This window comes from Polypterus senegalus, chromosome 17 (assembly GCF_016835505.1).
Source record: "Polypterus senegalus isolate Bchr_013 chromosome 17, ASM1683550v1, whole genome shotgun sequence".
Taxonomy (NCBI): domain Eukaryota; kingdom Metazoa; phylum Chordata; class Cladistia; order Polypteriformes; family Polypteridae; genus Polypterus; species Polypterus senegalus.
Window position 1 is genome coordinate 48,922,419 of NC_053170.1, and position 26,129 is coordinate 48,948,547.

At 40.4% G+C, this 26,129-nt stretch overlaps 1 protein-coding gene across 4 annotated transcripts in view; it reads left to right on the top strand.

Moving 5' to 3' along the window:
• rcan3 (regulator of calcineurin 3) overlaps positions 1-6,866 on the top strand; it is a 110,886-nt gene extending 104,020 nt beyond the window's left edge. For all 4 annotated transcript variants that reach the window (XM_039739704.1, XM_039739706.1, XM_039739705.1 and 1 more), the window contains one exon: positions 3,217-6,866. In XM_039739704.1, the coding sequence (XP_039595638.1) occupies positions 3,217-3,374 (158 nt within the window). In that variant the 3' untranslated portion in view covers positions 3,375-6,866. The remainder of the gene's footprint in view (positions 1-3,216) is intronic.
• Positions 6,867-26,129: the final 19,263 nt, after the last annotated feature.

Genomic DNA, 26,129 nt, shown 5'->3' on the forward strand with positions numbered 1-26,129 from the left:
TAACAAAACTATTGTACTCCATCATAAATGCTTGGTGGCTTTGGTGGTTGCCCCTGACAATCTATCAGTAAATGCAAAGCAAATCTCACTTTGATAGCATTTATTTACACCTGTTATTTGAATTTTAAAACTCTGTTCATGCATATATCTCTCTATTATATACAAAAAATCCTGGGATGAGACAAGACATTTTCAAAGAGATAATTTCAAGTCCCGCGAGATGAGACTTTGTTGCAAGAGATTCAGGAAATAAAGAAAGTTATAATCAGCCCAGACCAAGTGTAACTGAAAACCTAGCAGGTCCAAGCAGGGTCAGGAAATAAAAGACAAAGAGTAGAAGACAAAATAGAACGTCATAAACAGGTTAAAAAATGTTGGCGCGATACCCATGCAGAGCAGGTTAGAGATAATGAACATACTAAAATTGGAAAGTCTCAAAAAACTGATAGTAAACATTGCATTAGCACTAACAAAGAGAAATTATTACTCGGTGAAATACCAGAACAGCGAAAAGAGATTGAATAAATTGACATAGGTCATATGACAGAAGTATGTAGATATTGTTCGGCTTTAAAGTTTAAGTCAGAGACTTGTAGATCATCTAATTCATGTCGCCATCAGGGAAAAGTAGTGTTTCTTCCCAATGAACAGGCCTATCCTCGACAATTAAAAGGTTTGTTGTTTGGTGAAAGTGAAACCCACAAACTCTACAGGCAAAATATCCATCCATCCATCCATTTTCTAACCCGCTGAATCCGAATACAGGGTCACGGGGGTCTGCTGGAGCCAATCCCAGCCAACACAGGGCACAAGGCAGGAACCAATCCTGGGCAGGGTGCCAACCCACCGCAGGACACACACAAACACACCCATACACCAAGCACACACTAGGGCCAATTTAGAATCGCCAATCCACCTAACCTGCATGTCTTTGGATTGTGGGAGGAAACCGGAGCGCCCGGAGGAAACCCACGCAGACACGGGGAGAACATGCAAACTCCACGAAGGGAGGACCTGGGAAGCGAACCCGGACCTCCTAATTGCGAGGCAGCAGCGCTACCACTGCGCCACCATAAAATATCCACATCTACATTAATCTGTTCATGTTCGCATCATTCAATGCTCAAAACGTAGATTTACACGATTCAGGACCATATGCTATCACAATCTGTGGTCCTGCAACAATTAAAGCTAAGACAAGTTTAATTTCAAAGAAAGCACAATTTGGTCAGGTTTGTATTTATGATTACGGAGAAGTGATGCAATGTGGAATCAAAAGGGTTAAACAATCGGATATATTAGAAATTCTACAGTCAATAAAGGATACAGATCCATCTATCCAAAAGTATCGCACTTTACACAAAATTTATCTGAAAAACACAGACAAAGAAGTTTTCTTGGTCTATATTCAAGAATCCGAAAGATCATGCTCACATCTATTCTAATAAAAGGCAAAGCCCTCACTGACTGACTGAGTTATCACTAATTCTCCAAATTCCCAAGTATGTAGAAGGCTGAAATTTGGCAGGCTCATTCCTTACAGCTTACTTACAAAAGTTAAGCAGGTTTCATTTCGAAATTCTACGTGTTAATGGTCATAACTGGAACCTAATTACGTACATATATACGGCCATAACCTGCAGCTCGGTCGTCGTGTGAGACAGAGTTGTGTCCCGCATCGTCACGCCTCCCACGTAATTGAGTGCCTGCCCATATAAGGCCGTCCGTCAGCAGCAATCCAATAGACACTCTGCCGTTAAATATTCGCGGGTGAAGGACTGTGCTTATGCAAACGAAGATGAGATTGTCAGGGATAGAATAGTGTTTGGCACAAACTCAGCAAAAGTGCGAGAGAAACTTAAGTGCCAGGTCTGAGCTAACATTAAATAAAGCCGTGGAGATCGCAAGATCACACAAGATAGCACAACCACAGCTGAGAACCTTCGATGTATGTACTCTGAGGGGCTCACGTGAACTGACTGTGAACGCAGTACGCAGAGAACAAGCAAGAGCTCCAATGAGCGCTGAACAAAAAATGCATTGCACAAATGAGATGGCAGCAATAGAATATGAAACAACTGACGCATACACGCATATTCATAAGTTCACCTACTGCGGAAACAAACCACACGGTGGAAAAAAAGTCAATGTCCAGCTAAAGGAAGAGAGAGTAAAAAATATGGTAAATTGAACCACTTCGCTAAAGTTTGCAGGACTGGGAAAGGTAAACCCGTGCATTCAGTGTGTGATGTCTCAGATAAAGAGGAAGACGAGCTGCTTATTGATGCAGTAAGAAAGGAACAACCCTCTGAATCTGAACAAGCCTTTGTAGACATATCAATAGGAAAGCAAGGTGTAAAGCTTAAGTTTAAATTAAGTTCATAGACACACTGCCGCTAAATATTCGCAGGCAAATCCACAACTTAATACCGGGAATGCCTGTTAAACATCTTAGATTCACGAGTACCGATTTGGGCAGTGAACACTTCAATGAATGAAACCTGTTATCTTTACAACGGCTGACAACAAAGATGAGATGGTCAGGGATATTACGTTATTTTTAAAATGTTTCCTTTTCTTTTTCATAACTTCTTTAACACACTACTTCTGCTCTGCAAAGTGCGGGTATTTTGCTAGTATATAATAAACCAACATGTGACGAATTGTCAGCAATAATAGTTTCAAAAGAGGGAGATATCAAAGACAGAGTTGATATTTGTGTTTATCCAAAAGCACAGCACGATTCGTCTCAAGCGACATATCAGGAAATGACTGTGCGTAAGGCCCACATGGGGGTTGGCAAGCGAAGCCCCCTAGTAGTAATAAGAAAAAAGTTCTAACAGTAATTGGGCTACCTATTTCACATTAAATAATATACAAGCAAAGAGTTTACAGAAGGAAGGAGAACCTTAAATACACCTTGTTCTTTCAGTTAAAACAAATACAGGGCGAATCAAAATTATGTTAACACTAACGGTACTGCTATGTATATACTTGTATACAATTTTGGGGACAATTTATGTGCCACATATGGTACATGTGTTGAACATGATGACGAAGAGGTTGAGACATTCCTGTAAATCACCTGGCACATATGAAATATATTTTGTGAATAAATTGTTTCCGCTATTCAAATGTTAACATCATTTTGACTCACCCTGTACTTATTAAGAGGGAATCATCTTGCAATGTGTTATATTGTTTTCTTCTCCATAGGAGAGAAATATGAGCTTCATGCAGGGACAGAGTCAACCCCCAGTGTCGTGGTACATGTCTGTGAGAGCGAGACTGAAGAAGAAGAGGACGCCAAGCCACCGAAACAGAAGATCATTCCAACAAGACGCCCAGAAGCTCTACCAGAATTATTTAATTAAAATGGCATTATTTTGTTCTTTTCATATCTTATTAAAGATATGTTGCATGAATAATCAGACAAATGCAAATACCAGACTAGGGTGAGTAGTGGTTCTCTAAGCGCAGAAGACTATAAAGCTGAGCTCATGGGTACTGTTGCATTCTTGAAGGCCAAGTCCACATACTGTTTTCATCCGAAGCACTTTCTCGCATTGTTTTTTTTTTTTTTTGTTTTTTAATTTGCTTGTTTGATTGTATTTTGTTATGCAGCATAGCTTGAAAGCTTATTCAAGACTGAGCAGAGGGACCTTTGTGTAAAAGTTACGTCTGTTTTACATTTCAAAAACCTAATAGATGTGATTTATAAAAAAAAAAATTAGCTTAAGAAGTTTTGATCGGAGTTTGTTTTACTCACAGAGGTTTAGTATATATAGCTCTTTACAAAAGAATCAAATATTTGTGGAACTAGGGAGCATAAAACTGAAAAACAAATTCATATAATAATCTAAATCTCTATGCCTATTAAATGCAGTATATACATATACACACACACACTATAAACATACGCAATCCCCCTAAAAATATATACACATTTTAGATGTTTTGTAATTATACCTTGAACAAATGAAAGAAAAAACAAAAAAACGTAATACATCAGCTGTAAAATGCATGTTTAACATGTAAAACAGGGAGAGTATTGTGCAGTATGTGTGGCACTTGACGGTAACAGGTGACCAATGTGTGTTTACATTTTTGTGTACATTTTTACAGAGATACAAATGTATTTAGACTTTTGTGTTTATGTACTTTACCTTAAAGAAGTGTTACCAACACCAGTTATAAATACGTGCGCACAAACAAATCCAGTACATATGACAGGCCAAATAATAAAAGTATACGTACAAATCGCATTTCAAGAAGCAGATGGCAAAACTAAAATAACCCTGAAAATATCAAATATCCCATTTTTTAGAAAACACTAGTCATTTTGTTCCAGATTAGTAGTCATTTCATAACTTGGTTTCCATGTTTGTTGTATATATATATATTTTTTTTAACATTCTACCTACCTTTTGTGTTTCAGATAAAATGATAGGAAAGATCTTAACATAAAAGTAGGCCAGAGTAAATAGTATAAAGAAAATAAAAGTAAACATTTTAACTTTTGTATTTTGCATTGTTTGTGGAATAGAAGGTGTATATATGGAAATTTTCTTTGTAAAGTAAGAAGTGTAGCCAGAAAAGGACACGGTTCTGCATGTGTATCTATTATTTACTGCCAGAAAATAGACTAGATTCCCTAGAGTCAAGTAGAATATGCTCAGAATGTAATGTAACGTTTAAGTTGCTTTCAGCTTTTAAACATGCATCATACTGGCTGGGGACATAACTGCAAGTAACATTTTTAAACAGGCAAATCTGGCAGACCAGGCTCTAGCGTTGTGGATTTGCTCAGTGCTTTTTATTCGTAATTACATGACACTTTGACTGCTGTTTTAAGTCCTGACGCCTTTCACAGTGTAAGTGAAGGATGTTGGCTACATTCGTAAAAGCTACCTGAAACTGCAGATTGCCTTTTTCAGAATGTCAGAAGTGGAGTCACTTGGTCCAAGAGGTTCAGATGAATGGCGCAGGTTGGACTTAGCCTGACGCTCTGCAGCTCCATTCAGATCGAGAACCGTTCAGAGGCAGAGCACCGATTTAAGGAACACGTCGTCAGATTATCACGTTTGTATAGCATTTTAGTGTCTGTTGGGGAAACTGGGTGCATTTTCTCATACGAGTAAAATGTTTGTTCAATCTGTTAAATGTCATATTTTTAAATGTATATTTAATGTTCTAAATGCATTGTAAATGTCTTTGAAAAGCCTTATCAGGGTGTATCTGTTAAAAAGTGAAATGGAAGGCCTCATCCCATCTAGGGCTGCTATCACAATATATTAGGCTCTGCATTTTGGATTATTACTTCCCACCAGAAGTATTTGTGCTTCACTTAATCCCTCAGGGGAGCAGTGGGGATAACGATCACAACGGGGCATCTCCCTTCTCACATTTGTGACAAGTACAAACTTACAATAGAGCCTCACTCAACGAATCGCGACTCGTCTCACTGATATGGAAAACAAAGGTTCTCTCTATCCTTCCCTTATTTTCAGATGCGCTTTATTTATCACGCGCAGTATCGTGGAGGCTTGGTCCTTTGACCACTTTCAAAGTTTTCATCTTGGAGCATTGACAATATCGGACAAATTTTTGTTTCTGCTGTATCTTTTTGAGCAGTATGTCAATGTCCGTAGTCTGCTGAATCTTGGTGGTTTCGTTTTCTTTTTTCTGTCTTTTAGTTAGGAACAGCTGGAGACGCTCATAAATGTCCGTCTCGTACTTAACTCAAGTACAGTAAACTGGAATGAACCACCCACTGACTTTACCCTTTTTATGAGAGGCATTGTGGGTAAAATACGTTAGCATTATATACATCTTACTACACACCAGTTATCACACAGGCAGTAAGTGACTCAGCTTGAACTGCTCTGCCTATTGGGGGTCTCCTATACGTTACAGCATTAGAACCACAGCCAAAAACTAACTGACTAAATAAATGAATGCAGTTATTTAATCAAAGATGTGAAACGTGTATACTGACAGCATGTACCCGTCTCGGATAACTGCAATATTTTATTTCAAAATGTTTGATTTCACTTTACAAGAACTGTAAACGTAAATTCCTTTCCTATTCCTTGTTTGCACTGATGGCATCCATAATGCTCGTGCTTTGCCCCTTAGCTCACGTTACACATTTCAAAATGTTTGCTAGTATTGATATTTAGTATTCATTCAAAAGTAAATGTACAAGATATAATCTGATAACAACAGTCCCAAATTTGTGTCATCTTCTGACAGATGCTGACACTGCCTATGTACTTGAAGGAAATCACAAAAGGATCTGCATGCTAACACATAATACCCGAAACTCACGCCTCAGCGTTTCAAGGCTCTGTGAATGCAGCTCTTTGTACTCCGTGGATCTGCTTGCTTTCTGTTGTGGAGATAGTGGGGCTCATTGTAAATGAACCACAAAAAGGAAAGTCACTGCTGCCTCCTTGCTGGATGTAAGCCAGCGAAGTAAACCCGTTCATATCAGTCTGGTAAAAGCAAAAAGAAGCACTTAGGTAAGTGGAAGACATTTGCTTAGAAAGTAAAGAAGAGGCTGCACATTAATGGCCGAATCAGAAGGTGAATAGGCTCTTGAAAATGCACCCAGTTCTTTACTGTCTTGTCGACAAAAAAAGAACAATATTGTTACTGTTACACTGTTTTGTTAAAAAAAATCTGTGTCTTGTACTGTAGTGGCAAAAAAGCAATAATTTATGGTTTTCTCTGTATTTCACGTAATGTGTTTCATTATTTTTCAATGTTGTTTTACTTGACTATTAACTGCTTTTTTGTGTAGAATTCTGAATGTAATTTGTTTCAAATAACAATGTGTATAAAAGACTCTTCTTAAACTGGAACTCATCTCAGTGTTGGTAATGAGCCTACATTTGTAAAACAGAGCATAGAACATTAGAAACTAATCAGAAACAACATTCCACCATACGCATTCTGTGCTGTATATCTGCTAATGGGGCCTGGTGGCGCAATGGTTAGCACGGCTTCTTCAAGCCTATGATGGAGTTTTGCATTCTTGCTATGTCCATTTTCTCTGGGCACTGATGTTTTCATACTACCTCTCAAAGATCTGCAGCTAGGGTGATTAGTGACCATAAATCAGACTACCACTCTCTTCACACTTGGCTCCAGCCTGGCACCCGCTGCCGCAGGGATAGGCTTATTGGCCCACTACAGCACTGGTTCAAAAAAACAATGATTGTTGTTTATCTCAACAAAAGTGAATATCTCCAACACCACAGGCGCATCTCAATAAATTAGAATATCAGCGAAAAGTTCAATTATTTCAGTAATTCAATTCAAAAAGTGACTCTCATATATACATATATAAATATATACACAGTATATATATATATATATATATATATATATATATATATATATATAGATTCATTACACACAGACTGATATATTTCTTTTCATTTTGCTGATTATAGCTTACAGGTAATGAAAACTAAAAATTCAGTATGTCAGAAAATTAGAATATTAAATAAGACCAATAAAAAAAAAAGGATTTTTAATCTAGGACTGTTGGCCTACTGAAAAGTATGTCCATGTACACACTCAATACTTGGTCGGGGTTCCTTTTGCATGAATTACTGCATCAATGCGGCGTGGCATGGAGGTGGTACTGCTGAGGGGTTATGGAAGCCCAGGATGCTTTGATAGCAGCCTTTGCCTCGTCTACATTATTGGGTCTGGTGTCTCATCTTCTTCTTGACAATACCCTAGAGATTCTCTATTCTATGGGGTTTAGGTCAGGAGAGTTTGCTGGCCAATCAAGTACAGTGATATCGTGGTCATTAAACCAGGTATTGGCACTTTTGGCAGTGTAGGCAGGTGCCAAGTACTGCTGGAAAATGAAATCAGCATCCCCATAAAGCTTGTCAACAGAGGGAAGCATGAAGTGCTCTAAAATGTCCTGGTAGACGGCTGTGCTGACTTTGGACTTGATAAAACACAGTGGACCAACACCAGCAGATGACATGGCTCCCCCAAATCATTACTGACTGTGGAATCTTCACGCTGGACCTCAAGCAACTTGGATTCTGTGCCTCTCCACTCTTCCTCCAGACTCTGGGACCTTGATTTCCAAATGAAATGCAAAATGTACTTTCATCTGAAAAGAGGACTTTGAACCACTGAGCAACAGTCCAGTCCATTTTCTCCTTCACCCAGGTAAGGTACTTCTGACGTTGCCTCTGGTTCAGGAGTGACTTGACACAAGGAATGCTGTGACAGTTGTAGCTCATGTCCCAGATACGTCAGTGTGTGGTGGCTCTTGAAGCACTGACTCCAGCCGCAGTCCACTCCTTGTGAATCTCCCCCAAATACTTCAGTGGGCTGTACTTCACAGTCCTCTCAAGGTTATCCCTGTTGCTTGTGTCCTTTTTTTCTGCCATATTTTTTCCTTTCCATTAATATACTTGGATACAGCACTCCGTGAACAGCCAGCTTTTTTAGCAATATTGTTTTGTGGCTTACCCTCCTTGTGGAGGGTGTCAATGACTATCTTCTGGACAACTGTCAAGTCAGTAGTCTTCCCCATGATTGTGTGGCCTACTGAACCAGACTGAGAGACCATTTAAAGGCTCAGGACACCTTTTGGGGTGTTTTGGGTTAATTAGCTGAGTGGAGTGTGACACCATGAGTCTACGATAGTGAACTTTTTCACAATATTCTAATTTTCTGAGATACTGAATTTTTGGTTTACATTACCAGTAGGCCATAATCAACAAAAAGAAAAGAAATAAATGCTTGAAATATGTCACTCTGTGTGTAATGAATCTGTGAATATATGAGTTTCACTTTTTGAATTGAACTTTTCAATGACATTCTAATTTATTGAGGTGTACCTGTACAGTGTGTAGTTTTGCAGTAGAAAACATCTAATAAATTTCACAAACCTATAATGGAGGATTATATAACTGATTCTTTTTATTGTTGGGTTGGTAAGAGCTCCTGCCTCACAAAGCCACAGTTGTACGTTTGAATCCTGGCCCTGGTCTCTCTTTATGACCAAACTGCTTTTCCTTCCATACCCTAAAGGTATGCTTGTTACCCGAATTGGTGGTCCTCTATTGGCTTCATGGGGGTATGTACAGGGTGGGCCATTTATAGGGCTTACTGATTTGGCTGATTAACTAGACAGCTGTCTGATGTTTCACTTAAACAATTACGTTTTTGCCTATTTAATGTCTGACACCTGCAGCTTAGCTCACATACAGTACATTTCTTACTGATTCAGCTGATTATCAGGAAAGCCATCTCACACATCTTTATCTATTTAATCATCCATGTCTTGCGGATGGCTGTACACAGATTGCTTCTGAATTCTGATAATTGGCTGAAAAAGCCAATAGTTGAATTATCCCATCTATTTATTATCAAACCATAGGCACTGGTATTTGGATTAAGGCAGGTACCAACCCTGAACATAGCACCAGACCACCACAATGCACACTCAATATACAGGGTGGGCCATTTATATGGATACACCTTAATAAAATGGGAATGGTTGGTGATATTAACTTCCTGTTTGTGGCACATTAGTATATGTGAGGGGGGAAACTTTTCAAAATGGGTGGTGACCATGGTGGCCATTTGGAAGTCGGCCATTTTGGATCCAACTTTTGTTTTTTCAATAGGAAGAGGGTCATGTGACACATCAAACTTATTGGGAATTTCACAAGAAAAACAATGGTGTGCTTGGTTTTAACGTAACTTTATTCTTTCATGAGTTATTTACAAGTTTCTGACCACTTATAAAGTGTGTTCAATGTGCTGCCCATTGTGTTGGATTGTCAATGCAACCCTCTTCTCCCACTCTTCACACACTGATAGCAACACCGCAGGAGAAATGCTAGCGCAGGCTTCCAGTATCCGTAGTTTCAGGTGCTGCACATCTCGTATCTTCACAGCATAGACAGTTGCCTTCAGATGACCCCAAAGATAAAAATTCTAAGGGGGTCAGATCAGGAGACCCTCTTCCTATTGAAAAAACAAAAGTTGGATCCAAAATGGCCGACTTCCAAATGGCCACCATGGTCACCACCCATCTTGAAAAGTTTCCCCCCTCACATATACTAATGTGCCACAAACAGGAAGTTAATATCACCAACCATTCCCATTTTATTAAGGTGTATCCATATAAATGGCCCACCCTGTATATTGAGTGTGCATTGTGGTGGTCTGGTGCTATGTTCAGGGTTGGTACCTGCCTTAATCCAAATACCAGTGCCTATGGTTTGATAATAAATAGATGGGATAATTCAACTATTGGCTTTTTCAGCCAATTATCAGAATTCAGAAGCAATCTGTGTACAGCCATCCGCAAGACATGGATGATTAAATAGATAAAGATGTGTGAGATGGCTTTCCTGATAATCAGCTGAATCAGTAAGAAATGTACTGTATGTGAGCTAAGCTGCAGGTGTCAGACATTAAATAGGCAAAAACGTAATTGTTTAAGTGAAACATCAGACAGCTGTCTAGTTAATCAACCAAATCAGTAAGCCAACCTGCAGGCTACCAGTCACAGTGCCCCACAGGAAAGCCCTTTCCACACTGAGCTTTAACTTAACATTCAAGTCCATACTAAGCCAACCTTGAGGTTACTCTCATACTGATCTCAATCAGACGATCTTCAGACAGAAGCTGAAGAACAAGTCTCAAATGTTTAATAATTGTTTAACTTGAGATTAAATTACTTAACAGAGCCAAAATTGCTCTCTCCCGTTCTAAAGTTTCTACATTTCTAAAGTAATTGGGACAAGAGGGTTTTCTTCAGGTCCTATGTCTCAATGACAAGAATATTAAATTCAACGGCAACTCTAAAATGTTTAGGTATAAAGCAGTAGGAATACTTTGTAATGTATTGGCGTCCCGTTCAGGTTTGTTCCTGTTGTGAGTCTCTAATAGAAATGTAGCCTCTGAATATAAATGGAAAGTGTATGAAGCATGTCTGCGTGGTGCTGGCTTCTGGACCAAATAGAGTGAACACAGAAATAAAAAAGTCTTATTACACATATAAATGAGAGGTCAAGAGGGAAAAAGAAACCAAGACATGTTTGCTGCCCCACTGGATCACTTTGCATTCACCAGTCCCACTTGCACTCGTTCCAAACACACACACACACACACACACACACACACACAAGGACTCGTATTCCACCTCCGCTATGCTGTCCTCCAGATTCGTGACTAAAAGTACAGCCCTGTTAATCAATTCGCCCCTAGAGTTTTGATTCACCAAATTTCTTCATGCTGGGCCGCTCTTTCTCAATTAATGTTAAGTGACAGTTCAGTTAGAGGAGATCCGATTTACTTTATTAATCCCCAAGGGGAAGTTCAAATGCATACCGCAGCAAATAAAAAGAAAAATAGAAAATACACAGATGTTGTCTCAAAGCAAAATACAAGGAAACAGAATAAAACATATTATTCAATAAATATCTTGCTAAAAAAATAACTAATATATTGAGACTTGAATTATTTCCAGTGATGTTGGGCAGGAGTGATTGATGTCTGGAGGAAACACTGAACTGCCTGAAAACAGCCTCCAGTGTGTCCAGAGTCAATCCTGTGATGGAGGCGGCTTTCCTGATAAGTTTCTTTAGGTATTTTGCATCACCTGAATTCAAGTAGCTTCCCCATGAGACCACTGTGTAGAACACCACACTGGCTGCAACAGACTTTTAACACTTTTTCTAGCAGCTTGCTGCACACATTCAAAGACCACAGTCTCCTCAGGAGGTACCGTCTGAGCTGGCCATTCTTATACAACATCATTGTGTTGTCCTGTTCAAATGGACCCCCAGGCACTTGTAGTTTTGCACCACGTACACTTGCTTCCCCTGGATGGTGACTGGTCTTAGGGGTTCTGTAATACTCTAGAAGTCCACCACCAACTCTTTTTTTCTCTTGTTGATGCTGATCTGCTGGTGGTTCTCCCTCCACCACAAGACAAAATCCTCCACCAGCCTCCTGTACTCCTACTGGTCTCCATTATCAGTGGAAGTCCATTGTATAGAGGGTAAGCAGGAAGGGAGACAGGATGGTTACCTGAGGAGCCCCAGCGTTACACACCACAATGTCTGATGCCCAGCACTTACTGCCATCTGCTGGTCAGGTAGTTCATGATCCTGGTGACTGTTGGGGCATCAAAATGCAGGGCCTCAGCTTCTTCCCTAGTCTATGAGACAAGATGGTGTCAACAGCCTTGAATAAATCAAAAAGTACAACCCTGACTATGGTGCTGGCTTTGTCCAAGTAGAAGTACTTTTTGTGGAGCATATAAACTAGCGCGTCCTCCACAAATATTTGATCCTGGGAGGAAAACTGTGGAGGATCAAGATGGTCTGTAACCTGGGGTTGGAGCCGTTTCAGGACCAACCACTCAAAGGTCTTCATAATATATAAGGAAAGAGCAGATGGCCTAAAGTCCTTTGGTGCATTGAAGTGCCGCTTCTTTGGCACTAGAACCACACTGGGATTTCAACAGCAGGGGAATCTTCTGCAAACTTCAGAAACTCCAGAGGTTGTACAGAACATCTGACACCACCATAAAGCTGTCAAAAGCTCAGCTGCAAATATGGGATCTGATTAATCAGTCATTGTGATAAAACTGCTCTCTACTGCTTGATCCACTGGATGGCCAGGAGGTCCCAGGTGCCTGACTCTGTGTATTCCTACTATATCCAAAAGTGAAGTGGGACTGTGGCCGGGTCTTATGCTTAGTTTTACTATCCTACGTGTTCTTTTATCAGCCTATTTATTCTAAGCGTTATTTGATTATTTATGTTTTGTATGTTTCCACAAACTTATGACGTTCTTATTAGAGATGTAACCAAGGAATTCAAATCAATTTATGTTTACAACAGTAATAAAGATCTGCATATGCCAGTCCTCCAATTCAGTTACACTTCCTTTATACTGTACTGCACTGCCCTTTGTGCCTTAACATTTGGGCCATCACATTCCCACAAGTGGATAAGCAGCGTCCATCTGCTGTCACTGTCCCTCACATACACTGCACCCTCACTAGTGTGAAATCTTTTCAAACGTCACACTCTTTTGGGCCCTTTCTTGTATTTGGTGTCCAAATGGTGCCTACTTTATCATTTCTTGGCAAATTAAACAACCTGTCATAATAAACATGGCATACTTCTCGTTCTTGATTTTAGTACTTTGGGAAGCTATGGTAAGCACTGCTGCCTCACAACTCCACAGCACTGGGTTCTCAACCTGGCCTGGTCACTATCAGTGTGCTGTTTGCCCATTGTGCCTGTAACTGTATCTGTATGAGGTTTCTGTCTGGGGACTCCATTTCTCCACCTACATCCTAAAGATGGGGTCTTTATGATTACTGCCACCCAAATTATAGACTGTGAGCATGTGGGTGACACATAGCTCTGGCTCTCTGTCCGGGGCTGCCCTGCTTTGTGCATGGTGCTATTGAGAGCAATGTGACTCTGAAATGCATTAGGTGGGTTTGATGATGGATGGCTGGACGGACGTGAAGATTGACAGAACAGTCAACATGTCCTCAAGGTGCCTACAAAGATCGTTACAAATTTACAGGCACTTCTTACTAAAAGATCTACTAGCCACAGTGTCTCCTCATATTCACACATCACACACATTAACACGTTCGGTAAGATGAAGGGAAGCTAATCTTTAATTAAACTAGGGGGCTTCGCCAAACCCCCTGCCTGCGCTACGTGCCAGCCACTTTGCGTCTCTGCCGCTTGCATATGTGAATTTCACTTTCACCAAACAACAAATCTTTTAATTCTCGCGGATATGCCTCTTCACTGAGAAGAAACACTGCTTTTCCATGATGGCAACACGGATTAGATGATCTACAAGTCTCTGACTTAAAGTTTAAATTTGAATAATATATCTTATCTCTTATCGCTGTTCTGTTATTTCACAGAGTAATAATTTCCATTTGTTTGCACTCTTTAGTATTATTTTTTTGACACATTTGAATTTTCGTACTTGCATTATCTCTAGCCTGCTCTGCATGTGTATCGCACCAACATTTCTGAACCTGTTTACAACATTCTGCTTTGTCATCTACTCGTCGTCTTTAATTTGTGGCCCCAGGTGTGGTTAAATCTCTTGCCACAAAGTCTTGTCTCGCGGGACGTGAAAGTGTCTCTCTGAGAAAGTCACGTCTCATCTCTCTTCCTTTTTTTTTAATTATAATAGAGAGATTAATATCAGATTACTCTTATACTGTACATGGCTATGCTATGGGCAAAGGCTCACATATAACAACAAGAAAGTACTTAATCTTACAATGTTTATGCATGTTTGTACAGAAACTCACATATCCAGTCAACAAAAATTGAAACAAGCATTAGTTTTAGTGGTAAAATTTTAAAAAGTCACACTAAGTGGTCAGTGAATAATTAAAAAAAAAAACCTCCAGGTTACAGCCAGTAGGGGTCCACAGTCTTTTACAAAAGATAAAACTGCACTTTTGATGACCAACTGGACACCTTCTAGGAATTCCACAGAGTCTTATACACCTCCTGAGGCCCACAACTAAATAAAATACGCTAAAAGAAAAACGTGTGGCGTTGTCTCAGTAACCTCGACATCCTAATATGCACTCGGATGTCTCTTTTGATCACAGGGAGCAGAATACCAAGAAGAACAATTTATACAGTGATGCCAAATGCATTCAACCCCCTTTTTTGACACTGTTGAACTGAAAAAGACTTTAATGTCAAAGTCAAAATAAATCTCTGAAAAGTGGTCAAAATTAGCTACAATTTCAAATCTCATAAATGGTCACCCTGCCAAACATGACACCCCTAAACCATCACTGGTGCAACCAACTGCTTTTAGAAATCCCATTATTAGTTCAAGAGAGATCACCTGTCTTGGGGTTTCCATCGACGCTAGTAAAAGCGGACCTTATCTGGGAGGTGAAGCTTGTGGTGAATCAGTATGGTGGTCTCACCTACACAATGAAGACAAAAGAACATTCCAGGCGACTTCCTTAAAAAGGAGACTGAAAAGCACAGGGATGGAGTCAAGAAAATGTTCATGTCACTGAATCACTCATTAAAAAATGAAGAGTATGGCACTGCTGTAAATCAGCACACAAACTGAGTGATCAATGTAAATAAGACTAGTGAAGGAGGCCACCATGAGGACAATGGGAACTCTAAAGGAGTCACAAGCTACAGTGGCTAAGACTGGATAGACTGTGCAGACAACAGCCGCATGCTGGGTGGCTTCACCAGTCACAGCTCTATGGTAAAGTAGCAAAGCAAAATGACTTCTCAGATCAGAAGACGCATGTGAGACACTGAAGTCAGCTGGAAGAAGGTTCTGTGGTTGAGAAGACCGAAGTTGAGTTTTCAGCCCATCACATTAAATGCCATGTATGACGTGAGCCAAACACTGCAAATGATCAAAAACACACCATCCCCACCATAAAGAATGGCAGCAATCACATAATGCTGGGGAGATGCTTCTCTGCCACGGCACCTGGAAGGTTTCTGAGGACAGAGAGAGAGAAAAACTGAATGCTGGGGAAATCCTGGAGGAAAACCTGATGTAGTCTGCAGGAGATTTGTCTGTCTTCCAGCCAGACAGCGACTTCAAGTGTAAAGCCAAAGCTACACAGAAATGGCTTAAAAACAATATGAATACCTGGAGCGACAGAGTGCAGATCTCAAACCAAATGAGAATTTGTGGTCGGACGTGAAACAAGGCTCTCTACTCACAATCTCCATGCAACCGGACAGAGAGCTTCAGCAGTTCAGCAAAGAAGAATGGAAAAAGATTTTGGTGTCCAGAAGTGCAGAGCCCGTGCACACAGAAAGGTGCGTCTGCTAAATACTGACTTGAAGGGAGAGAATGATCATCAGATCAATTATTAGAAATTTGTAATTCATTTAGACAACTTCGCACAGATCTGTTTTCATTTTGACATTAAAAGGCGTCTTCTTCTGTTGGTCACTGTTAAAAATAGGCAAATTAAATCTATTGTGCTTCAATTTTGTATAAAAATAAACTGTGACAACTTCTAGGGGTGAATACTTTTTTCTAGGCATCGTACAATCACAGTTTTAAAGGCATGATTTTGAAATTAATAGTAAATAAGCTAAATTAAAGAATCTCAACAATGTGACCAAAGGGTATGTCCAAGAAGAGGCCCCACAAGACTAACATAAAAACATGAAATTCAGGGGACCACAGAAGAAGCAGCAGGCACTAGAAGTGTGTGGTCTGAAGACAGGCCACAGGAAACTTGGAAGATCTAAAAATGATAAAAAATACATCATAAACAACTGTTATAAAGCACTGTGGTGTTCACAATCGCTAGCTTTAAGATGGACGACTTGCATAAGTGATCTGAGCAGAAACTCAAACATTTTAGAGCACCGACACTGTGATGCGATTTTGAAGTGCTGACTGCCGAGTGACTGGCGACACAAAGCAGGTCTGTGACTTGTCACTTAGGTGTAGTCTTTTCATTTTAAATGATGGTGACACAGCCATGCTGTTTAGTTTGCTCTCAATAAAAACCATCACGCACCATTAGCCCAACGAGTTCTCCTTATCCGACTGTAATAAACTTTAGTGCGTGTCGCAGGCCAGCCGTAGCCCTCATGCTCACTGCTCCACAGCAGAGTAATCACCCAAGTGGCCAAACTGATGGCGTTAAAGTGGACCTGCTGTAGTTGTTTTAGCGTCGGTGTTGTCTACGAAGGCAGTGCATTGTGTCGACAGGCTAACGTGCTGCATGCGGGTGAAACACACGGACTCAAGGCACAGTGTAAGCCAGCACTTCCCGATTGGGGTCCGAGCAGCTGTTACTGGGGGTGCCAGAATCCATCGAGGAAGAAAAATGAAAAACATTATTTGTACAAAATCTTAATTTATTTATCCATTCCTAAACAATTAAATGGACAGGCTATTTCGTATCAGTGCAATACGCTGCTTGTTAAAATGGATGACTTCCACTCTTACGTGTACGTAGTGCTGCGTGGGTATTATGAACTATCGTATCTGTTCAAGTTCTATTTAAATTTTAAATATAAGTAATTTTTATTTAGTCGACAAAAATATCTTTGGTAGGAATGTAAGTTAAATTTAGTCAGCATTGCATAAATTTTTCTTCACCATAGAAATGTAAAGACTAAATTCAACTTACATTCCTACCAAAGATACTTCTGTCGACTAAATAGAACCTACTTATATCCAAATAGAACTTGGAAAGATATATTTTTTCGAATCTGAGCGCGCATTTTAGATCGACTTAACGCGCACCACATCAAGCCTGCCTGCCACAATAAGTGACCGTCACTTCGCTCTTACTTTTTTACCATTCATTTAATCATGGCTAGTCGCGAAAAAATTAGAAAATGGAAGGAGGATTACACCGAGTATGGCTTTACCAAAACAATTATTGATGGCGAATAAAGTATCCATTATTCATAAAGCTTCAACTGGTGATCTGTTTTTCTGCGTTAACCTCATATTTTTTCATACTTCTTCTCAAACCAAGGGGGTGCGAGGGTAAAATGAATCGGGAAGCGAGGGTGTAAGCCAACCTGACCACTGTGATGACTCATTTTTGTCACTTTGTGTTTAATTATTAAGTTTTGTGACAATTTTTTTCTAACACCATTTTGTTTTGTGTCATCCTCGGATGACTTCTGGTTGCTAATGACATGAGATTCAGAAAGTCTTCAGACCCCTTGATTCTGCAGATTTAATTTGAAATAAGATAAATTTGAAACTCTTTCTATCAATCTACAATAAACCGTTATATAAAAAGTGAAAACATGTTTTCATAAAGGTTCGCTAAGTTGTTACAAATCAAAAACTGAAATCTCTCATTCATGTAAGTATTCAGACCCTTAATTCAGTACTTTTTAGAAGCCCCTTCTGCAGCAATTACAACTTCAAGTCTTCTTGGACAAATCTCTACAAGCTTTACACATCTAGATTTTGGCAGTTTTTCCCCTTCTTCTACCTGGCAGATCCCCTCAAGCGCCATGAGATTGGACGGGAAGCTTCTGTCAACTGACATCTTCAGGTTCCTCCACAGATGTTCTATGGGGTTGAAGTCTGAGCTTTGGCAGGGTCACTTATGGACAGTCACAGAGTTGTCTAGCAGCCATTCCAGCATTGTGAAGGTGAAACGTTACCACAGGCTGAGGCCGCATGCTGGTGATTATGCAGCAAGACAATTCGAGGGCAAACACTGATGTCAAGCAAAGCTATGCCACATTCCCAAGTAACATTTGCACAGGGCTACAATCACTGGTGTGCAAACCTTGCAGATGGAGCTTACATGCCACCACATTATAAGCAGAGCCAAGTCAGGAGCAATATTTGTAGCATTTCTTGCCTCTTTTTTTTTTTTTTTTAAAGTAAATCCAGTTTTGATTGGCACAAATCCCCTATAACAATAAACTGGTCAAACAAATGGCACAAATAATAACGCAGGCACACATGTACAGTAGGTAAAAAAAAACAACTGACAGTCAATGTTACTAACGCATAGCAACCAACCCTCTATATCCTAACTACAGGGTCACGGGGGTCTGCCGGAGCCAATCCCAGCCAACACAGGGCACAAGGTAGGAAACAAACCCCAGGTAGAGCGCCAGCCCACCGCAGCTAACTCATAGCATCTTTCAGAAATCCTCATGAGCCCCTCTTACAGTTGGGACGATCTTGAGGCTCATTATGCGCCCGAACTCTGTTAGGCAGGCACAGGGCAGGAGATAATGTCTTTTGTTTTGGTGTATGATTTGCGTATACTGTATTTACCTTTCATTCTGTGTGTACAGTGCACACAATTAATAAAAGAAACAACAGGAGTCAAGCATCACACTATACAATGGACAGATGAGAGACACACACACACACCTAATCATTTCTGTACAACATACATTCACAGCCTACTGCCATGTCTGTTTGATTTGATCCAACACATACTACCCTTGAGATCAGGAGTGTCAAACTCGGCCTCTCTACAGCTACAGTGACTGCTGTAGTATTGCTTTGGTACTAACATTCTGATTTCTGTATCGTTGCTTGGCTTTGTACCCCACTACCAGTATTGAAGCAAATAATGGGTAACTCCCTGCTCAGCCCCCCTGCACTCCAGTAATAAATAGGAAATGCCAGTTGGGGTCCCCCGTGGAAACTGAGCTACATTCATTATGAACATCCATCCATCGTCCAACCCGCTGAATCCGAATCCAGGGTCACGGGGGTCTGCTGGAGCCAATCCCAGCCAACACAGGGCACAAGGCAATCCCGGGCAGGGTGCCAACCCACCGCAGGACACACACAAACACACCCACACACCAAGCACACACTAGGGCCAATTTAGAATCACCAATCCACCTAACCAGCATGTCTTTGGACTGTGGGAGGAAACCCACGCAGACACGGGGAGAACATGCAAACTCCACACAGGGAGGACCCGGGAAGTGAACCCAGGTGTCCTTACTGCGAGGCAGCAGCGCTACCACTGCGCCACCGTGCCGCCCTTAATTTTGAACAGTTAAATCCAAAATCATGTTGTTGTGAAAATGCTAATAATAAGCGAAATCAATGTGGCATCAATACCTTTCATGTCTACAGTATCTATTTATCTATTTATTGTACAGCAATTTTCATATCTACTGTATATTACCAGTCAAAAGTTTTACAACACCTCAGTTTTTCCAATGTCTCTTCAAATGTAATCAACTGAAATGCAATGAATGACCTAAAATGGTGAAAAGGTAACCAGTAAGCTGCCAGAGGTTTAAACTTAGTTCAGCCGGTGGCACGGCTACATCCAGACGCCTTTCTCATCGATCCATGTAGGCTGTGTTTTTATTTACCGTATTTACGCGTGTACCACGCACACATTTTTTCCCGAACATTAGCATTAGAAAATCAGGTGCGCATCATACACGAGGAAATGTAATTCTGTAATGTTAACTTCTTCTGAATGGGCTCACTCGGGCTCTCTCTCTCTCTCTAAACACTTCCTATATAATAAAAACGCGCATCATACACGGGGCAAAACTTTTTTCGTGATTTTCTTTGTAAAAAAGTACACAAGTAATTACGGTAATATTTTATTTAGTTTTTACCAACTTTTATGGCCATACAAAATGGGTTTAGTAATTTATGAAAGTGTAATGCTTCAGGACTTTGGGAATCAAGCTTCACACTCGGCTTCTGAACTTTTTAAACTCGATCCATCGTGGCCGCCTGAGATACTCTGGAGTGCAGACGAGGACAAAGAACGTGGTTGCGAGGCCCTGCAGTGATGAACAAACAAACACTGGGGAACTGTGCCAGAGCCCGAAACAGACTGAGGAAACAAGCCTATCATCCTCCGTTGCCAAGCATTCAGCTTGCAGATGTTCAGTCTCTGGCCGAGCTAGATGATCTCAGAGCAAGAGAGACTTTCCATGAGGGACTGCAACATTCTGGGTTTCGCTGAGACATGGCTGACCCACCACTTTCTGGGTCAAGCGGTGACTCCATTGGACTCCTATTCCAAGTTCTACATAGGCAAAATAGCGGAGGCTAAGAAATCTAAAGGTCGGGGACTCTGTTTCATGGTGCGCAGTTGATTTCATACAAGGGACGCTATTGGCGGATGACTGAGAAGTAGTTAAGTTCCTGCGTGCTGAATGCAGTGTTAACCAGGAAGTCTCGTCTCGCTCATTCAGCATTAACGTGTTTCGCTGTGTAAAGAGTTAACTTTTGTGCTCTTTTGTGTTTATCTTTGTGCATAGTCAAGCCCTTCATTATGGCTACAAAACGATCTGCTACTGCTTCAGGGGCCGTGCCCAAGCGCAAACGGAAGATGTTAACAATTGCCGAAAAGGTAAACGTTTTGGATTTGTTGAAGGCTACGATTCTTTTTATTTAAAAATTAGGAAAGGAATATAAGATCTACGGCCGCAGTGTCCTTTTAACCAGGGTGCAAAACGAGTTGTAAGTGGATGTAATAAGGTAGTAGTCTGGATGGAATCTGCTTTAGGGATTTGGATTGAAGACTGCCAGAAGAAGAACAACGGCAGTGCTACACAATCGCCTGAAGAGGCTCCTTTGGAAGAGCTGTAACGCTCTCCTTTGTTGTGCAGTAAAATAAAACTCATTGTTATCGGACAAGTCATTTTCATTTATTTCATCTAATTGCTTTTGTATTTATGTATTTTAGTATTAAGCAGTGTTTAAATTATTTTATACAACCCCATCAATGTATAATATGCCAATAGCAGTATGATTTTTTTTTCATGGGAACGAATTAATCATTTTCCCATTATTTCTTATGGGAAAAATTTGTTTGGTATAAGTCCAAGGATCTGGAATGGATTAAGGACGTATACCAAGGTACCACTGTATACGTCTTATAATCACTCTGACATCACATGTGATGAAGACCATGGAGCGGCTGCTGCTTCACCACCTGAGGCCACAGGTCCGCCACGCCCTCGACCCTCTGCAGTTCGCATACCAGGAGAAGGTGGGAGCGGAGGATGCTATCATCTATGTGCTACACTGATCCCTCTCCCACCTGGACAGAGGCAGTGGTGCAGTAAGAATTATGTTTCTGGACTTCTCTAGCGACTTCAACACCATCCAACCTCTGCTGCTTAGAGACAAGCTGACAGAGATGGGAGTAGACTAGACTATCTTACAGACAGACCTCAGTATGTGCGTCTCAGGAACTGCACGTCTGACATTGTGGTCAGCAACACAGGAGTGCTGCAGGGGACTGTACTTTCTCCGGTCCTGTTCAGCCTATATACATCGAACTTCCAATTCCTCAGAGTCCTGCCACATGCAAAGGTTCGCTGATGACACTGCTATCATGGGCTGTATCAGGAGTGGGCAGGAGGAGTATAGTAACCTAATCAAGGACTTTGTTAAATGGTGCGACTCAAACCACTTACACCTGAACACCAGCAAAACCAAGGAGCTGGTGGTGGATTTTAGGAGGCCTAGGCCCCTCATGGACCCCGTGATCATCAGAGGTGACTGTGTGCTGAAAGTGCAGACCTATAAATACCTGGGAGTGCAGCTGGATGATAACTTGGACAGGACTGCCAATACTGATGCTCTGTGCAAGAGAGGACAGAGCCGACTATACTTCCTTAGAAGGCTGGCGTCCTTCAACATTTGCAATTAGATCAGACGGTTATGGCGAGTGCCCTCTTCTATGCAGTGGTGTGCTGGGGTGGCAGCATAAAGAAGAAGGATGCCTCACACCTGGACAAACTGGAGTGGAAGGCAGGCTCTATTGTAGGCATGTAGCTGGACAGTTTGACATCTGTGGTGGAGCGACGGGAGCTGAGTAGGCTTCTGTCAATCATGGAGAATCCATTGCATCCACTGAACAGGATCATCTCCAGACAGAAGAGCAGCTTCAGCGACAGACTGTTGTCACCGTCCTGCTAAACGGACAGACTAAGGAGATCGTTCCTCCCCCACACTGTGCGACTCTTCAGTTCCACCCGGGGGGGTAAACGTTAACATTATATTAGTTATTGTCTGTTATACCTGCATTTTTATTATCACTCTTTAATTTAATATTGTTTTTTATCAGTATTCTGCTGCTGGAGTATGTGAATTTCCCCTTGGGATTAATAAAGTATCTATCTATCCTACTGCATTTCTACATGTGCCTGTGTACTGGAAATTAACCACATTATAAAGATTGGAATTATTTAAAAAGAAATGCCCCTTAAAAAAGAACAATTAAGAAGCTGAATACAATATAAAGCTGTGTGTTAAAAAGACAGTTGTAACATCTTCATGATTAAGCAAGACACAGCGCAGGCTACTTTTAAATTTACATACTGAGACTAAAATGGGAGAAACTAGAATCCTAATCAACAAGGGATTTTAATCAAAAGAAAAGAATTAGCCACTGATTGAAAGCCAAACTGTGACAAAACCTATCAGCCATTGAGGCACTCTAGGAAGGCAGTCTGAAACTCCTACTGTAGATGGAGGCCAGTAAGGACACGCTGAAACCTGGCGGCTTCAGACCTCTTGATTTTCCATGAGCCTTTCAAATCATACTCACACTCAAATTTTATTTATAATTAAAAACGTTCTTTGCTGTCAGAAGCACTTGAACTCCAAATAAGCCCAAACCGTATGCACACACTGTAAGCAACTGGTGACCAGTTCAGAGTGAGCTCTACTTTGTCTCCATTGCTGCCAGAACAACCACTTAGACATGAACAAGCCTGACAGCTCCAAATGACGTACTTGCTCAAATCAAATAGGAGTCATTTTTAACACAGCTTTTGTTACACTGTCAATTTATCAAACACGTTACTTTACAAAGCTTGTTTCTTAAAACAGTGAAAACACTTTATATAAATAGCAAGACACCAATGTCCAATAATATGGTTACATTTGGCCACAGAATCTCTCTGTGCTGCCTTTCTCAAACGTTTTTATTAAAGGGTGAGGTTGCAAAGATTTATGGCATTTTTAAAGTTCACTTTCCAGTCACAGATCTATGAATAGATTTACTGCATATGCAATTTGAAGGGATTGCATGTTACTTACTGGTGATGGGGATTTTTGATATTTAGACACACTAAAGCTTTTTATCTTCTATTGTTTTACACTAATTTATGTAGTGAACCTCCATCATTCTACGTGTCTATTTAAAGTGAACGCTTGCAGAGCATGCTGGAGCTGTGAGAAAATCTCTGAAATGCAGAAATAAAGTATTACACGTGTCGTACGATATGCCAGTACTATGGGCACACAAATGTGCCATTTACTAATTTCAACATAGAAAAGCCTATTTTTTAGAATTTCGCAACTGCGCAAGTGATTTCTCACTCATTTTAATACATGAAATACACATTTCTGAAATTCATGATTGAGAAATTGATTTTTCAGTCTCATTGGGTAGGGATTAGCAGTGCGGGAATGCACAAGAAACTTATCCATATTTCACTTTATATTGTGTGACGTCTCGATGGTCCAGACGAGAGCCATTCAAGAAGTACACCTGAGACCCCATTCAAACCATTTAAAAACACGGACATTCATCTCTATTTTCGCCTTTCATCCACACTACCCCAGTGTTTTCAACCCCTGAGAAAGGAGACTATTGAAAATGCTCTTCAAAGCCGAAAACACAGTCGTAACATGAACAGTAAAAATGCAGATTTTTTTTTTTTAATTGCAGACTCCAATCACACTCTTGACTGGTTTGCGCTTATTATGATTGGACTGGCTTCCCAGACTGGATCCTGCTTTTTACAACAAACATCTCTTTGCCTAAATTGTCACCCATATGGAAGAAAACAAACTGTATTTCAACACAACGTAACGGGCACTGAACAGTTGCTTTCAATGGCACATGTTGCGTTGTTTATCCGTTTTGTGTTTTTTTACTGTTTAAATGCTGCAATTTTATGTGCCGAAGGCAAATAATATACCAGTCACTACAGTTTTATAATGAATTCCATGGCTGGCAGCATTACCAACCCTTCAAAGATTTTTTCCACCAATGAGTGCATGCCCAGGATAGGTGAACATCTACAGTGCATCCACAAAGTATTCACAGTGCATCACTTTTTCCACATTTTGTTATGTTACGGCCTTATTCCAAAATGGATTAAATTCATTTTCTTCCTCAGAATTCTACACACAACACCCCATAATGACAATGTGAAAAAAGTTTACTTGAGGTTTTTGCAAATTTATTAAAAATAAAAAAACTGAGAAATCACATGTACATAAGTATTCACAGCCTTTGCTCAATACTTTGTTGATGCACCTTTGGCAGCAATTACAGCCTCAAGTCTTTTTGAATATGATGCCACAAGCTTGGCACACCTATCCTTGGCCAGTTTTGCCCATTCCTCTTTGCAGCACCTCTCAAGCTCCATCAGGTTGGATGGGAAGCGTTGGTGCACGGCCATTTTAAGATCTCTCCAGAGATGTTCAATCGGATTCAAGTCTGGGCTCTGGCTGGGCCACTCAAGGACAGTCACAGAGTTGTCCTGAAGCCACTCCTTTGATATCTTGGCTGTGTGCTTTGGGTCGTTGTCCTGCTGAAAGATGAACTGTCGCCCCAGTCTGTAGTCTGGAGCAGGTTTTCATCCAGGATGTCTCTGTACATTGCTGCAGTCATCTTTCCCAGTTCCTGCCACTGAAAAACATCCCCACAGCATGATGCTGCCACCACTATGCTTCACTGTAGGGGTGGTATTGGCCTGGTGATGAGCGGTGCACCTGTGTGGACAAGATAGTAAACTAAGGAAAAGGAGGCCTTGGTAGACATGTGAGAAACCAGCTGGATTAGTGAATCAGCAAAAAGACAGCAAAAGGCTTTTGCTATAAACAAGGTCAAAATGGTGTAATGCATGAAAGAAGAATTAGTATATTCAAGCACTAGCATAAATAAATATAGAAAAATATATTGAAATTAGCACAGAAATTAAGGCAAGTCAAGCATGCTGAGCAAATGATTAAATAAAGCCATATGCCATATTTCTTTTTAATTAAAGCTTAGCTTTTGGATACCAAATAAATAGCATGAAAGGCTTAGGAAAGGAAATGAGACAAGAAAGCCCAAAGATGGAAAAAGGAAGCATCTGCCTGACCAAAGACCAATCAAAAATAAGCAAAACAGAAACTAGAAATGAACAATAGCCAGTAAGGACAGGTGCAGAATGAGCTAACTGAACGAAGTCAAGAGTGATGAGAAATACTGTATAAGTTTTGAACTGTTCGGGGCTCAGCTCAATTTGGCCGTATTGGGTTGAGTCCATGTTATTATTTGTGTAGTTTTATTGCAATAAAGCTTTAAAAGTCTGTTTGCCTATCCTGGGTCCTAATAGCCTTCATTTTCAGGTAAAAAGCCTTCTGTTGATAATTTTTCGCCGCGACATGAACCGTTTAAATGCAATTATTTATATCCATTTATACACTAACTAATAATGGCAATTATTAAATAACAATTATTATTATTATTATTATTATTAAATAATAATTATTATTATTATTAAATAATTCCTCCCATATAAGTAACATTTCTCAGACTGCCTTCTTCCATCTCCGAAACACTTCTAGAC